This window comes from Gambusia affinis, linkage group LG01 (genome assembly GCF_019740435.1).
Source record: "Gambusia affinis linkage group LG01, SWU_Gaff_1.0, whole genome shotgun sequence".
In the NCBI taxonomy this organism is placed as follows: domain Eukaryota; kingdom Metazoa; phylum Chordata; class Actinopteri; order Cyprinodontiformes; family Poeciliidae; genus Gambusia; species Gambusia affinis.
Genome location: NC_057868.1, coordinates 30,675,550 through 30,691,901, shown reverse-complemented (window position 1 = coordinate 30,691,901; position 16,352 = coordinate 30,675,550). Strand labels below are relative to the sequence as shown.

Below are 16,352 nucleotides of genomic sequence, written 5' to 3'. Positions count from 1 at the left end.
AGGACAGCAAATCGAAAGGTTTCTGAACAGACTACGCAAAATCAGCTTGTCTGAAAAAAACAAACAAACATGGATGCATGTTAAGTTTTTGCAAGCAGCGCAGGGAGACTTTAATTTTGAAGTATGTCTTTCTGGCTCTTCTTTGTTTCTCAGTTGCCTCTACACCTTGACTTTCTCTTATCCTGTCATATTTTCTCTGTAGGAGCCTAATGCTAACAGTGTTGCCTGGAACACCCAGTGTGAGGACATGCTGTGCTTCTCTGGGAACGGCTACCTGAACATCAAGGCGAGCAACTTTCCTGTGCACCAGCAGAAAATGCAGGGCTTTATGGTCGGCTACAACGGCTCGAGAATATTCTGTCTCCACGTCTATTCCATGTCTGCTGTCGAGGTGCCTCAGGTGGGTTGTATTTTGTTGGCCTGTTTTAATCTAGATGTAGTGACAGTTTCCCCTGAAGTGAAACAGAGTTTTATAGCACAACCTTCAGATAGTGGTCAAAATGTCCTGAAGGGTATTTGTTTTAGAAGAAATATTTCACTGCTTTGCAGCATTTACACATTTTCTCACATTGCATCCTAAAGCTTAAAATGTTCTTATTGAGATTTTGTGTGTTAGAGCAACCCAATAAGGTGAAGATATATAGTTATGATAGTTTCATTTAACTTTTCTTTAAGAACTTGAATATTGTGGCCTGTTCTGGTGTTCGGCCCACCTGAGTTAATACTTTATAATTTACCTTCCACTTGAAGGTAGAGGATTCCACTTGAATCCTCTACCACTGATGTCTGTTCATCAAAGGAAAGAAAAAAAAGTCATACATCAATGTCCTTCTCATCTTTGTCTTGTTTTCTCATTAAGTTATACATTACCTTATTAAAATAGGTAATGTATAGTTACCTATTTGTGCTTGACAAAAAGCTTTTCGCCGTCTTTTTGTCGGTCTAAAGCATAAAATGTCAATAAAAGAACATAAATATCAATAAAAAAGTTGAAGATTGTTATTTGTAAGATGGAAAAATGTAAAACTCTCTGAGACCGTTACATTTTCTCTGCCCAGTCAGCACCCATGTACCAATACCTAGAGAAGAAGATGTTTAAGGAAGCTTATCAGATCGCCTGTCTCGGTGTGACAGACAGTGATTGGAGGGATTTAGCCACAGAAGCTCTGGAGGGACTTGACTTTGAAACCGCCAAAAAGGTGAGTCAAACACACCAGTTTAAGAAATGTGTCATTATCACACATAAGATTGCTACATGCAGTTGAATCAGCAGAAAAAATATAAACAATAGCAGACATTCATGCACAGCCTTTCTCAATGGAGTTTATCTCTGAAACATGGAAACAGATCTTTGGACTTTTTCCAAGGAGCAAAATAAACAGTGGAACAGTGTTTTAAATTTCTTGCTTCTCGTGTTCATTTTGGTTTGTATTTGTTAGAAATACACATCCATCACTATTAAAAAAAATAAATAAATCTCCAAGCATTTCACATATTTTAGTTTCATTAAAACAGAGATTTTTGTTATGCTTAATTGGCAACATATGAGGATATCCTTAAATCACATCACCACATTTATACTTATTGTTATTATACTCTGTTTTTAATTTACAGTTTTGTTTGAAATGAAAGCAAAATTGAAGTCTGCTTCTTTTGGCATGAGCTTTTGTTTGTTGCCAGTGCTTAATGATAAGAAGATATGCTTCATTTCAAATAATGCCAAGGATTTTTTTTGTTCCATAAAACCCAAGTTGTTTAGTTAAGTTGTTGAGCTGTTTTAGACTGAATGTCAGAAGGTTTTTCAGGTGAGGAATTTAGAAAATAGTCTGTAGCTCAAGAGGTTAATTACTCTCTTTTGAAGAAGCTGAAGCTAGTCATGCAAACAGAATTAATCTGATTATAAAAAAAACATAATTTAATCACACTGTTTTTCCATTTTCAGGCCTTTATTAGAATAAGAGACCTGCGCTACCTGGAGCTGATCAGTAACATTGAGGTAATGTCTGTTCATCAGAGGAAAGAAAAAAAAAGGTCATACATCAATGTCCTTCTCATCTTTGTCTTGTTTTCTCATTAAATTATACATTACCTTATTAAAATAGGTAAAGTATAGTTACCTATTTGTGTTGACTGTGCATGTTGGTCATGGTAAGGCCACAAACCTCATTGTACTATTTGAGGATAATGTGTCATAGACCAGCACAATATTGCATTATTGTGAATTAGAAATAGGAGGATGCATGCTTTTTTTAAATTAACATCTGAAAAGTAGAATGAGATTTTTATCCATCCCGGTTGGGTCAGTATTCTATAGAGTCACATTTTGATGAAGTCACAGATTCAATTCTGTTCTTGTTTACATCATATCAGCATTGAGCAATTAGAAAATCATTTTTATTTAGAAAGCAACTCAAGTTCAGTCAGATTGGCTGGAGAGTGTCCATAAAGCTCACTTTTCCGTGTTCTCTGCAAAATCATTGTCTAGCCTTTGATTAGGCCATTCTAACACACAGAAATGTGCCTTGATCCAAATCATTCATTTGTAGCTCTTTTTATAGTCACTGTCCTGCTGGAATTTCCTCTCCATTCTCAGGTGTTTCAACATTGTCCTGTGATTAAGTTTATCCAACCTCTCATTAATTCTGACCAGCTTCTATGTCCCTTTTGAAGAAAAACAGCCCAAAGCATGATGGGCTGTGTCACCAAATTTACCACCATATTTAATTGTGAGAGTGGGTCGTTTGGAGTGATGTGCTGTGCAGTTTTTCCATGATACATGCAGTGCTAATCATTTGCATGCAGGGCTAAAAGTTACAATTTACTCTCATGAACATCCTCCGCCAGATGTTTTGCTGTGTTCCCTACACAGCTTATGAGACGTTCAAAGCCTGCTTTAAGCTTCTTCACTTTATTCCTGCTGTGCTTCCTTGATCTTAATGATGGTGTTTGTTCGTTTATGTTGTCTAACAAGATTCTAAGGCCTTTATTTAGCAGCTGGATTAATGCTAGCTTGCATCTGTGAAAAAAAAATGGAAGGATGTGAATATTTCTGTATTTCTAGCTGTTGTTGTGCAGATGTGTGTACATGCAGTTGACTATTTGTCCACGCACAGTTAATGTTGACTGATTTGTAGGAGAGGAAGAAGCGGGGCGAGAACGACAACGAGCTCTTCCTGGCAGACGTCTATGCCTTCCAGGGGAAATTCCGCGAGGCCGCTAAGCTCTACAAACGCGCCGGCCATGAATCCAAAGCTCTGAGCATGTACACCGACCTGCGCATGTTCGAGTACGCCAAGGTGATTGAAGCGTTTACTGACAAAGTCACAGCAAATTGCGTGCAACTCAGCTTTTTACAAATACAAACAAAACAAAAAAAAAACCCTGTGAGGTACTGCAAGCTGTATGAGTTGAGAACATGTGGCTTTTCTTTATTATGTGGAAAAATGCCAAGTTGGGGCCCTGTGCCGTGTTCAGACAGGCCCCTTTAGCCGTCTGTCTTTCATCTCCTCATACATCACCGGAATTACATCATACATCATCAGATCATTGCACAGATGCCACATTTTTACACAAATACTCTGGGACAACACAAGGATGGCTCTCCTGAATAGTTATGATTCAAACTACATATAAATGTATATACAATGTTTTTGATGCTCCTATGGCAGTGTTTTTTAACGTAGGTATTACATTTTACTTCTGAGGAAGATGACACAGCTATAACTTATTCATGTACATTTCTGCATGCATGTGTGTCTCAGATTGTATCTGTGCGATGTGGCAGCTGTATATTTTTGTGTCTGTGTGGCCATCTGGCCACGCAGCCTGTTTGTTTTAGGTAGGAAGGACACCGGAGGGAAAGACCGAGGAGCTGCCTGATGTTTGTCCGATTCTCTTCCTCCTTCCTCAGACCTTTACAGCTTGAATGGTTTAGATGGTTTAGTCTGAGCAGGGTTTTTTGCTCTCTCTAAAGATTACTATTGAGATACTGAAAGTGACATTATTTTCCTATGGAAATAAGATCCAGTCTGGCTTAGGTGAATAGAAACTGTTTGTAGAATTATGCCCAATGAACCGTGTTGTTTTTTTTTGGTATTTTATATCTTCAAAGTTAATGTAGTTTACTGGAATTTAAAATGATAAACCAACACAAATCACTGGATAATTGTGAATTGGAGGGAAAGTTTTCTTTACAAATTAAAATTTGATAAGTCTGTTATATATAATTCCTTCCATGAGTTAAAACTTCATAGAACCACCACTCTTCTTCACAGAGTACTTTGCCAGTCTGGACATTGACTAGACTGATCTAAGATAAAAATAAAAACAGATAAAGCATGTTTGAATTTAAATTTTAAATTTAATTTCATTGTAGTCCTGTGTAGCCTCTGCTGGAAGTTGAGTGTTTACCTCAGTCTCAAACATTTTGCAGCATATAACAAGTTTTCAACCAGCATCGCTTATATTTAGTTACATGCTCTGTTCCAATAACGTTTACCAGCCTTCCGGCCCCTTGCTGATGAGTAGCATCCCCATAGCATGATGCTGCCACTGCCTTCTGTTGTCATTATTAAAAAACAAAACACAAAAAAATTATTTATGTAGATTAGTTCACATTGCTTTTTCTGATCAGTACTACTGATATATTTATTTTATTTTTTTCAGGACACGATTCATTTTAAGGAAGCTAATTGAATATGTTTAACAGTTTTTACAATATTTAGCAATGATCATAATGGGTAACTCAGCAGTTCCATGTTACGTAAGTAATTTGAATTCTCTCTTTGCAGGAGTTTGTTGGTGCTACAGACCCACAGAGCTCAAAGTTACTAATAACGAAGCAGGCAGATTGGGCTAAATGCAGCAAGGAGCCACGAGCTGCAGCTGAAATGTACCTGTCGGCAGGAGAACACGCGAAAGCTATAGATATTATTGGAGAACACGGCTGGGCAGACATGTAAGTGCCTTTCACTTTAGGAGATATTTTTCCCGTGACATATCTTTATGTTATCAGTACACACATATTTAGTTGTTTATTTGTTTTTTGTAGGAAAAAAAATACCTATTTTTATTGTAGCTGCTAAGAGTTAGACATTAGTACTTCATACTTACAAAAAAATACCCTGCTCATATTTCCAAAATTCAAAGCATCGCAAGTATTCAGCATCCTGGAGGAAAGAAATGACAACCACGTCTCTGTTAAGTTACACTCGCTTCTCTGTGTAGACAAATAGACAAGTGGTGGCTGATTCAGCCATCCTGCTGCCTCCATCTGACACGCTGTGCACGTGTTGCGATCCTCCTACGGTGCTACAGGTGGATCAGAGGGGCTCAGCACAGTCAGAGCTCTTTAACCTGAATCAGATTCAGGTTCGGACCCTGACTGATTAAAATTCGTTCCGGGGTCATGAGCATGACGCAGCAGGCGGCAAGCTGATGGTTTACTTGCACTCACCCTATCTGTGTAACTGTTCCCCTCTTCTCGTGTAGGCTGATCGACATCGCCCGTAAGCTAGACAAGGCTGAGCGTGAACCGCTGGCGAAATGTGCGATGCACTTTAAGAGGCTGAGACACCATGGCTATGCCTCAGAGACTTATTCCAAGATGGGAGACTTGAAGGCTTTGGTGCAGCTGCACGTGGAGACGAGACACTGGGAAGAGGTCTGAGACATTAATTCAGCTCATCAGGATGACTCACCGTATATAGAAAAGTCTTGAGAGAGTTGTCAGTTTGATTGAATTATTTACTGGGGTAAAGAATAGAGAAATTGATTTTTTTTCCAGGTTTATTCCCTTTCTCATCACATACATAGTAAATGTGTGAATTAAAAAAAACTATGTTGCTCAGAAATGAAAAAAATAAGTGTGCTTTACTTTGAACGTATGATGCACATGTTATCATAATCATTCAGTTGTTTTTTCTTGGTCTAATTCATCCATACATACATGCTGTATATACATCTTCTCATAGGTTCTACTTGTGTTTTTTACATTGTATTTTTTTGTATTTTGACTTAACTTATTATTTGAAAATAGAAATGAAAATGAGCTGAGAACTATACACATTCAAGTCTGAAAAATATAGCATATTTGGCAGGAAAAATGTTTATGAACCCCCCGCAATACAGTAACATAAAACTGTTGTTAATAAAGTGCTTCATGAGACACAGAGTAAACTGTATTTTATGGTTTGTTTAGTTTGGCAGGGAAGTCCAACAAATAGTTTGTCAGAATAACAGAGTAACCATGGCTGAATGCAAACAAGAAGACATATCTGCCTGATTTCCTCATTTACTGACAAATGAAACCACAGACCCTCCAGAGCCGATCATCAAGATGCTGATTTCCCTGAATCCATGCCCACATTATGATGAGCCTGTGAGAAGTTCAAAACAATATGCTGCATCAGCTTGAAACTCTACTCAACTTTCAATCACGCTCCTGCGTCACAGCAGATCATGCAGCTCGTAGGAAAAGAAATTACTGCATTTCTTTAATCCATCTGCAGTCTGTAATCAAATTAAAGGCAGGGCAGAGATGCATATGGATGATTTGCATTTGGAATCACTAGAGCCAAAAGCAGAACATCAAATCTCAAAGGCATGGCTCTTGGAGTATTTCTTAATCCTCAGACAGCGAGAAAGGTGAAAACATGAGGAGGGTGTCGGAGGTTTAGGGAACACTTTGGTTTTATGTGCTTCTCCGAGGGAGGTGGGCAACAAGGGAGCCAGACCACAACACAAACTTTGTTACATCATATGGATGCCATTTTTCTCTCAAGCAAAGTATTTTTAAATGACTTTGAGACCGCACTCAAAACTTTTCGCTCACACTCTTCGGTGTGAGTGTTGTGTGTTTCTTGGCTCTCATTATGCCACAGGACATCGAGCTTAATTAGTCACTTTGTAAGACAAATTTTTGCTCACTGGGCCCCACAGCAACTCTTTATTTTCTGTCATTCTAACAGCGATGCGGTTGTAGTTGTAACTGAGTGTGAAGCCGGCTTTGCTTGTACATTCCTCTATGTTTTCACTTAATTAATAATGTTGTAGAAATGTTTTGACTTGAGGTTAGGTGTATTTTTTATAAAAAATGTACAGTAACTTGTTTTTCCCTAATGAGTTGCAGCTGGGCCTTTACCTGCCCCAGGCCATTTAACCATGTTTTCCATCTTGTACCAACTAACTGAACACGGATGCTCTATTAACTGTAATGTTTCCTTTGTCCTCTCAACTGTCCATCATCCAGGCCTTCTCGCTGGTGGAGAAGCACCCACAGTTCAAATATGACGTCTTTGTGCCTTACGCCCAGTGGTTGGCTGAAAACGATCGCTTCGAGGAGGCACAGAAAGGTCAGAGCTCCAGCCTCACCTTTACTGAGTCGATTTGTTTCTGGAATACGATGCATGTTTTACCGTCTTCTTAAAAACCCATGCCTCCAGGAATAGGTTTCTGTGAACATAAAGAGCATACTTTAAGTTGGTCTACATATGGAAGTGATAAAACCTGCTGGGTTTGGACACAGACTTGTTTTTTTTTTCACAACTTCCTCAAGATTTTCCATATCCCCTGTAAAACATGATCCTCTTTGCCAGAGCAGAGCAGGACAGAGCTCGGCTGCCTGTTCAGTGAGTGACACGCATGCTTGCCTCTAATCACCAGTGCTACAAGCGGCTCTGATGATGATTACCAACTCTAACCATAGTCATAATCAGCTCATAGATTTATAATTATAATCTCAGCAGGCATATTTCCTCTCCTACATAATCTTCTTCTGCTCGTCTCTATGTGGGATTTATGACTGATTGTGTTTGGGCTTGCTTATAGGCAGCCGTCTAGGTAATTGTGTGCATTTTAGGGAGCTGTTGAGGCAGTATTGTGTTACCAGTGATTGTGATGTCTCATTTTCTGGCTAGTCTCATACTCGGTGCACTGGTGTTTGTCTGTGACAATCTCAGAAATGGTTATCATGGCTTAAAGTGCTAAAGTGCTTTAGTTGTTGTTTTTTGTGGCATTTTATGGATAACAATTGAGTTCCAAAATGAAATAATGAGCGGTTATTGCCTCCACAGTAACAGCACACAAAATAAAACGGTTTGTGTGTTTTTTATTTCCATTTTTGAATAGTTGAATGAATTAATATGCTCAAGATCGTCTGGTCTTGTCATGATGCCTTTCTTGAGTCTTGAGCCAAATTATCTAATGAGCTATTTTCCTACACAGAAAAAGACTTTTCTTATTTGGATGCTGTTAGAAATTCCTGCGCTTATTAAGAGTCATCATTTCTAATTCTTTGAATGGGAAACGATGCTGTCATTTTAGAGCAGTAGAGATGGGTTTCTAAAGCTCAAAAATGCCCCAAATAAGAGCCCCAATCCAAATGATTTTTAAAAAAGATGTTTAGGATGCTGGACAACAGCAAAGCAGGCTAAGGAGATGATGATATTAAAGGATATTTGCTTGAGTGCTTCAAAAAATGCAGTTCCCCAAAACTTTACTTTGAAGGATTTTGTAGAGATGGACCAAGAAATGGGTGCAGGATATTAGGGAAACACATAAAATGCATCATAACATTTATCAATGAATATTGTGAAGACACTGTGGATTATTTTAAGAAAACAAATACAGTACTTAAACTAAATACATACAAATACATAATTAACAGCAATCAAATCTATGGTTGCAGATAATGTAAGAGCTACCAGGTTGCACCGACAACAACACTTTTCTGTGTGGATGTCAATACTGAGAGAAGGAGATTCGAGTTTAGCTGTTTGTTCTACCAAAAAGGCGTTTGAAAACAAGACACCGGAAGCCCACAGATGTAAGAAGTTAATAAAATAACAAAATAGGTTTTCATCTTTTTGAGCTTTCAACCTCTTTCTGCCAGCATGATGATGAAATTTTTTGCAACCTTTTGGAAATCTCAGAGTTAAGGTAGCAGGAGAAAAAAATACTTGGAAAGCTTTTCATATAGCTTATTGTATTATATTTTTAAATACATTTTCTGAAGTGGCTGGAATCAGCATGCAAACGAGAGTGGAAAGTTAACCCCATTATCTGGTGGTCATGAGTTTCTGTTCAGGTTTGTTTAACAGTAGATTTTATCTGTATTACATCCCGATGCAGCTAGATGCTCTACCCCTTTGTCCTCAGATTATACAGCAAAGATATTATTTATCTTTGTGGACAAATAAATGGTTCTGTTAAGTGTTAATATATATATATATATATATATATATATATATATATATATATATATCATACATTATGGCAGGCATAGTGTACAGAAACATCTGTGCAGAATATGGACTGGAACCCCCAAGAACAAAGTGGGAAACACCCCCGAAGGTAGTGGAGAATGACCGAGCTAAGATCCTGTGGGACTTCCAGATCCAGACAGACAAAATGGTGAGGGCGAACCAACCAGACATAGTCGTGGTGGATAAACAACAGAGGAAAGCCGTTGTGGTGGATGTGGCAATACCAAGTGACTGCAACATCAGGAAAAAGGAGCATGAAAAACTAGAGAAATACCAGGGCCTAAGGGAGGAACTGGAGAGGGCCTGGAAGGTGAAGACCACAGTGGTGCCTGTGGTCATCGGGACCCTCGGGGCAGTCACCCCCAAACTGGAACAGTGGCTACAACAGATCCCAGGAACAACATCAGACATCTCAGTCCAGAAATGTGCAGTCCTAGGCACAGCCAAGATACTGCGCAGAACCCTCAAGCTCCCAGGCCTCTGGTAGAGGACCCGAGCTAAGAGGAAGAAGAATCACCACCCGCGGTGGGTGAGAAGGGAATTTTTTTTTTTTTTTTTTTTTATATATATATATTTGCTGACTATATAATAATATAACATGTAAGATATATAATAATAATATAAAAGATGTATAATAATGTAACATTTAAGATAACATGCATTTGTGTTTGTCTTCAAAAGCGAGCTCAAATTAGAAAATATGGAGCACAGTCTGCAGACTTGTCAGTTTGTGTTTGGTGTTTCTGTTAGGTGGGGGTTGGAGTTTGTTGTCGCTAACAGTAACCAAAAGCAGCTGAATGTGATTTCTATCCAGTTAGGCCTTCTAATATATGTTTGCCAATAATGCATTTTGACCCTTGCAGTGCTCTGTGGGGGCAGGGTCACTGTTGAGGTTGACTCCTAAAAGCTGCTTCTAATTACCCAGTGAAAGGAACACAGAGACTAATCTCATGTTTATTTGGACCTAAAAGTAGAAGTGCTTTGGTGTTCAGCAATATTTTAAGAACCGCCTTCATAACTGGACTGATCTGTAGCTAGTCCTTACATGTACAAAATGAGAATCGCATTATAAACACTTTATCTATTATCTGGTAAATACATCACGTTTGACATTTATTCACAGTGCCTCGTACATCATAACATTTATTTGTCACATTAAAACTACCGAATTAGCTGTATTTTATTGGGACCTTATGCAATAATAGACCAACAGAGTATTGCACTTTTTTTTTTCAGAAAGGAAAAATGCTTTCACAAATAAAAATCTGAAAAGGGTTTACATAAAGACACAGGAAGAGCATAAGAGAAGGAGAGAAGAAGCTCACTAACTTTGGAGCATCAGCAGAGAGCCATAGCTCAGTTGGGAGAATCTGTTGATATGGCAACTATTGGGTTTCTGCTTCACATGATGGCATGGGACCAAAACCTTTTACCTCTACATGCAAAACATCACGTATGGTAGGGAACAGCTCAGCATCCTGAATATACCAACCCCTCTGTAAAATATGGTGGTAGCAGCATCATGCTGTTGAAGGCTTTTTAAAAAAAATTGCAACGGGGAAGCTGTCTGAGATTATAAAGAGAGGGATTTTAAATACAGTAATATCCGTCTGTTAGAGGCTTTAAAAAGACTGAGGTGGAGGTCCAATGTCCAGTAGGACACAGAACCAAAACATACAGCCAAAACTGCAATACAAGAGATTAGAAAAAACCCCAAAACACATCCATTTGTTTGACTGATCTCGTCATAGTCAAGAATTAAATCCAACTGAGAATGTGTGGTATGACTTGAAAATGGCTTCTCATAAGACGCTGTATATCCAGAGCTAGTTTTGCAGAGAAGTCAGAAAACATTGTTAGTTAGAAGAAATGGATCTGTGATGGAGGTGAAAGGTGGATCTCCAGGGCTGAAGCACAAATGCATGAAAGATTAGGTGCCATACTTTAAATTTGTATAACAAATCACAACAAAAATAACAAAAAATCACATCACATCCTAATGGAAAACATTGACATTTGTGGTTGTAATGTCACTTAACTGTAACAGTTATATGTAACTCTGCCAAGCATTAATGAGGAAGAACATAAACCCTTTCCTATTATTGCTTTCCTGATGTGTGAAATGGTTGCTTGGAAGACCAGTAAATAACGTCACATGGTGTCTCTTGAACTCAACTGTATGAAGTGTTGCTTCATTAAATTGGCTTTTGAAGACTCACAGGAGCAACTGACTGTTGATCTTTTCCTACTTGTCAGCATTTCACAAGGCCGGGCGTCAGAATGAAGCAGTAAAAGTCCTGGAGCAGCTTACCCACAATGCAGTGGTGGAGAACAGGTTCAACGACGCAGGCTACTATTACTGGATGCTGTCTATGCAGTGTTTGGACATTGCCCGAGGTGAGGAACATAAACGATGAAGTCTTAAACCCCCTCCCTTTTTTTTTGCCATGAAGTTTCACCTTCTTACGATTTTGTTTATCTCAACCAGAGAGCAAAGAACAGAAGAAGGAAATGCTGGAGAAGTTTGAGAGCTTTCAGCATCTTGCTGAGCTTTATTACGTCTATAGCTCCATTCAACGTTACACGGTGAGACACTAGAACTTTAACTTTTTAATTCTGCTTAACTCAGAGACACACTGACTAGGACCCAAGTGAGTAGCTGTCAAATTTAAACTGCTTAGCCCCAGAAATAGTACCTACAATGTGGTTAGAGGCCTATTTTTGTTCACTTCTACGTGACTTACGATTTCACACACACAGAGAATGGGTCTGGCTTTGCGAGATTATGTCAATCCACAGAATGATTCAGCTTTAAATGGAAATTAAGATAAGCACAGAGAGTGGCAGGCAAAGCGAACAAAAGAGAAAATAAAAGGCATTAAGTTGAGGTTACAGTTCACTAAAGGGAAATATCCCACCCATTATTGGACATTTAAAACCCCCTGACCTCTGTCGCTAAGGTAAAAAGCTCCTTTATGGAACAACATGACAACCTCCTGAGTGGCCTTCTCCTGCCTCCCAGCCCTTATATGCCTCAAGACAACACAGTTTCTGCTTATAAGCGTTTTGTGTGTATGTGTGTGTGACCTGGCCTGTGTCAGTGTGCTCAGTTTGTTGTTTCAGCTCCTTCGTTCTGTCTCTCTGCTATGGTCACACCCTCGCAACAACAGAGGCATCTCTGTGATCCAGACCAGAGCAGGAAAACCTCTATTTATCACGCTAACTCTCCCAGACAGGCGCTATAGATTTAAAGTTATCAACTCTTGGGGATGAAATGCTTTTAGTGACGGCTTTAGAAAATTCATCTTTGCCTTCCAGAGCACTCCGAGGACGGATAAGACGCAGCAGCGGGTTAGGCTGCTTTAGGCCAGGTTGAAAGATTATAGAAATAAGAGTGGGAGTAAAAGAAATGGAGCTTTTAAAATGGTTATCAGATATTTAGGTTATTTTTAATCCATACCACCTTTATCTGTCATTATAAATATTTTTTTCTATCTTTAGGATGAACCTTTTAGTTCCCACATGCCAGAGACAATCTTTAGCCTCTGCAGGTTCCTGCTGAACAACCTCACCAAGGGTGTACTTCCAGGGATTTCTAAAGTGTATCCTTTTTCTCAATGAAAGTAGATTTAACCCACCCAGATGTTGCAGTAGGGCGGACTTTACCTCTTTCCTACAACAAATTGCTCCAAAATCAACACTGGCTGGCAGCAGCAATGACAAAGCAGAGGAAAAGAGATAAAAGTTGGGAGAGAACGGAAGTGTTGGCGCCACAGCAGAGACCGCTCTGCTGCTGAGGGAAAGAAAAGCCGTGATGATGGGGAGGAGGCGATGCCAGCAAGAAGCACATAGTTGGTTTTCTAAACAAGTGGTTTGATTACTGAACTCTGTGCACACTTCCCTGTTCATAAACTCAATGAACAATAAGTTTTAATTTGAACAAACAGATTTCACCCCACTAAAAAGCGCACAGAGCAACCCATCGAGGAGCTGGTATGAGGAAGGAAAGCAGGGCCTTGGAAGAGGAAATCCACCCCAGCAGCTGGGATCCTCTGTGGCTGAACTGAACTGCTCTGACAACTTTGAAGTGAGATTTATGAACTTAGCGGGAAGGTGTTTGACGTTGTGTGAGCTGTTTGACACAGTGTTGCAAATAACCCCCCCCCCCAATCCCCCTGAACTAAACACTTTACACAATAGAAGGACGTGTGTTTATCAGGAGTAGCAGAGCTGGGTGTGTAGGAGGAGCTGGAGAGGAATAGTGTCCCGATATAGAGCTGTTGCCTCTGCAGCTGATTGACCTGTGCTTTGCACTCACAGAGCTGCTCTCCACAATCTGTTTTTATATAATTACTAATCGTTAGCAGTTCTGTTCAGACTCTCTGCCAAATGTGGGTGATGTAATTCATTTATTTATTTTTTGCTACTACTTTAAGGATCTGATGCACCAAGAAATGAACTAGTCACCAGATTTGGCAGATTTTTACATTTGACCGACCATGACCAATGATTGGGAGATCAAAGATCTTTTTCCAATCTGGTGCCTCTCAATCATTAAAAACTTTATTTATTGCCATAATTTAATTTAAAAAAGTAAACCTAAGATAAATTCATTACACACAGAGTGATGTAATTAAAGGTTTTTAAAAGATTTTAATCATGCTGTTGATGATTTCAAATATTGAAATTTAAAGTGCAGAGCTGTGGAAAACTCTCCTTCATGCACCATATGGCATTGTCTTTGTTCCTAATATTAATCATGATATTCACAGAAAGGCTCCTTAAATCCCCCTTAGAGTAACATTAATGACCTGCATTTTGAAGTGTGCCAATGAAGCAAAACAAAAAGATGCGCTTGTATTGTAAACGCGTAGATGAGATTTGCTGTTTTTCTCTTTTACAAGTTCCTCTTGTAAATATTTTACTGTATTTTTGAGTTACTGGTGATGCTCTGCTACCTAATCATCTCTTAAGAAATCATTCATTTATTTATTTTGCTTAAAATGTTAAATATTTGTTTCTATTTACAGCCAGTCAGTTAGAATTGCTGCCAGCTTATCAGATCTTCACAAAATTGGTTATCAGACATCTCTCTGATCAGTGTATCCTTACATGTTGTGGCACAAAAGCCTTAACCTGACTGTTAGCAACACCTTGTTTGCTCTGGCCAAGGAGAGTTGCAAACTGGGAGCGTATAAATTGGCCAGGTATTCCTACGAGAAGCTGCAGGAGCTTCACATTCCCTCACGCTTACTGGAGTCCGTAGAGCTGGGCAGCCTCACAATCCACTCCAAGCCCTTCCACGACAGTGAGGTATGTTGAAGAGTTCAATTAAAATCCCTGTCCTGTTACCTGTTGGGTAAAGTTTTCATGCTTCATGCAGGACTTTATTGAGGACATGATGTGCTACCGGTGCTCCACCAACAACCCGCTTCTGAATAGCCAGGGCAGCATGTGCATCAACTGCAGGCAGCCTTTCATCTACTCCGCTTCGTCATACGGTCAGTGATTCAAGCATGCAATGTGTTAACACTAATGTGAGATTTATTGTTTCGTTGTTTTTCATTGTTTTGCACATGTTGTTTGACACAGAGGTGCTGCCTCTGGTGCAGTTCTACCTCGGGGAGGGAATCAGTGATGAAGAAGCTCTGTCCCTCATCGACCTGGAGGTTCCTCACACAGAAGATTGCAAAGCACGAGGCCCCGACGTGGGCAGCGGTGGTATCCTTTCATCTTCAGCTTATTATCATATCTGCACACAAAGTGACAGATTGTTCACTTGCTGTATATGAATTATTAAGTGCTCACTCTGCAGCTGCCCTTACAAACAGCACACCTCCTCTAATTGAAGCACGTGGCTCTCCTCTGTCTTGTGACGGTCCTTAGAAGCTGTTTAGTCTGCACTGGCCTTGATTTTGTGCTTGTGGGTAAGCTGTCAGAACTAAGTCATCTTAGTCCTCGCGCTAATAGGGTTAGTGAGGCTCTCCCGTCTCATCTTAATGACACTAACTCTCGAAGAGCCATAGCCACAGCCCTGCTGTGGGGATTAACCTGCATTAGCCAGCAGACTCTCAAGGGCACCGAGGTGTGTTGTGTTCCTCCAAGGCCGTGAAGTGACTGACAGGCACAACTTAAACACATTGTCTCCCAGAACTCGCTCTCAGATGTCAGTTTATCTGGAGCTTTCCTGTTTTGCAGGTATCATTGTGGAAAACATTTGTAAAAACGTAAAAGGTTATTTGCTCTTCATTGATGCCAAGCAGACCTGGAGGCTTTGAGGATAGACGACGGGTTGGATCATACAGACGACGATCCGTTTTCAGCCAAAATGAGCTTCGAGGTAAGAGAAGAAAGGACAAAATAGATGAGCTGATTAATATTCTGCCAGCTGGGTGAGCCAGCTGGAGACAGTGAAAAGACGGAGGCCGTAAGAGGATGTGTTTGTGTTCATCCGTGTGTCCGAACAGCAAGGGGGCTCCACCTTTGTCCCCGTCAAGGTGAGTCGTTCGGTGCTGCGCTCCATGAGCAGAAGGGATGTCCTGATCAAACGCTGGCCCAAGCCGCTCAATTGGGAATACTTCCGCTCCTTGCTGCCGGATGTGAGCATCACCATGTGCCCCAGCTGCTTCAAGGTACTGCATTTACATACCCAGTGCGGCAGCTCTTGCTAAAATGGTTTAAACTGGCTGAAACAGATTTTCAATTTAGTTGAGATCTGACTGGACCATCCGGAGTTTGACCAATTGCAATTGTTTTAATTATCATGACCGAAACATGAACCAGAGAAAACTCTGAAAATGGTGTGACTTCTTCATTTTGATCAATATAATAAACAGAGAGAAAAAAATTAGGTTTTTGTAGTTGACTTGTGGATCACCATAATTGTCTGATTTCAATCTCTAGATTGATGGTTGATCTGCTGCTGCTTCTTTCTTGTTTTCTAATGTTTTCTTACTGTGTTTTCTTGCAGATGTTTCACAGTGAAGACTATGAGATCCTTTTGCTGCAGCACAACTGCTGTCCTTACTGCCGCCGACCCATCGATGAACCCAACTGATCAACACTATATTAAATTTATCAAACATTTCA

The 16,352-nt window shown here is 39.8% G+C and overlaps 1 protein-coding gene across 1 annotated transcript in view; it reads left to right on the top strand.

Annotated features, from left to right (window-relative positions):
- ift122 (intraflagellar transport 122 homolog (Chlamydomonas)) overlaps window positions 1-16,352 on the top strand; it is a 26,126-nt gene extending 9,774 nt beyond the window's left edge. The window contains exons 14-29 of the mRNA XM_044113273.1: window positions 203-400; window positions 1,059-1,199; window positions 1,943-1,996; window positions 3,135-3,296; window positions 4,791-4,957; window positions 5,491-5,662; window positions 7,250-7,352; window positions 11,520-11,660; window positions 11,752-11,849; window positions 12,765-12,865; window positions 14,411-14,576; window positions 14,647-14,764; window positions 14,856-14,984; window positions 15,527-15,603; window positions 15,731-15,895; window positions 16,234-16,352. Coding sequence (XP_043969208.1) covers window positions 203-400; window positions 1,059-1,199; window positions 1,943-1,996; window positions 3,135-3,296; window positions 4,791-4,957; window positions 5,491-5,662; window positions 7,250-7,352; window positions 11,520-11,660; window positions 11,752-11,849; window positions 12,765-12,865; window positions 14,411-14,576; window positions 14,647-14,764; window positions 14,856-14,984; window positions 15,527-15,603; window positions 15,731-15,895; window positions 16,234-16,320 — 2,079 coding nt within the window. The 3' untranslated portion in view covers window positions 16,321-16,352. The remainder of the gene's footprint in view (window positions 1-202; window positions 401-1,058; window positions 1,200-1,942; window positions 1,997-3,134; window positions 3,297-4,790; window positions 4,958-5,490; window positions 5,663-7,249; window positions 7,353-11,519; window positions 11,661-11,751; window positions 11,850-12,764; window positions 12,866-14,410; window positions 14,577-14,646; window positions 14,765-14,855; window positions 14,985-15,526; window positions 15,604-15,730; window positions 15,896-16,233) is intronic.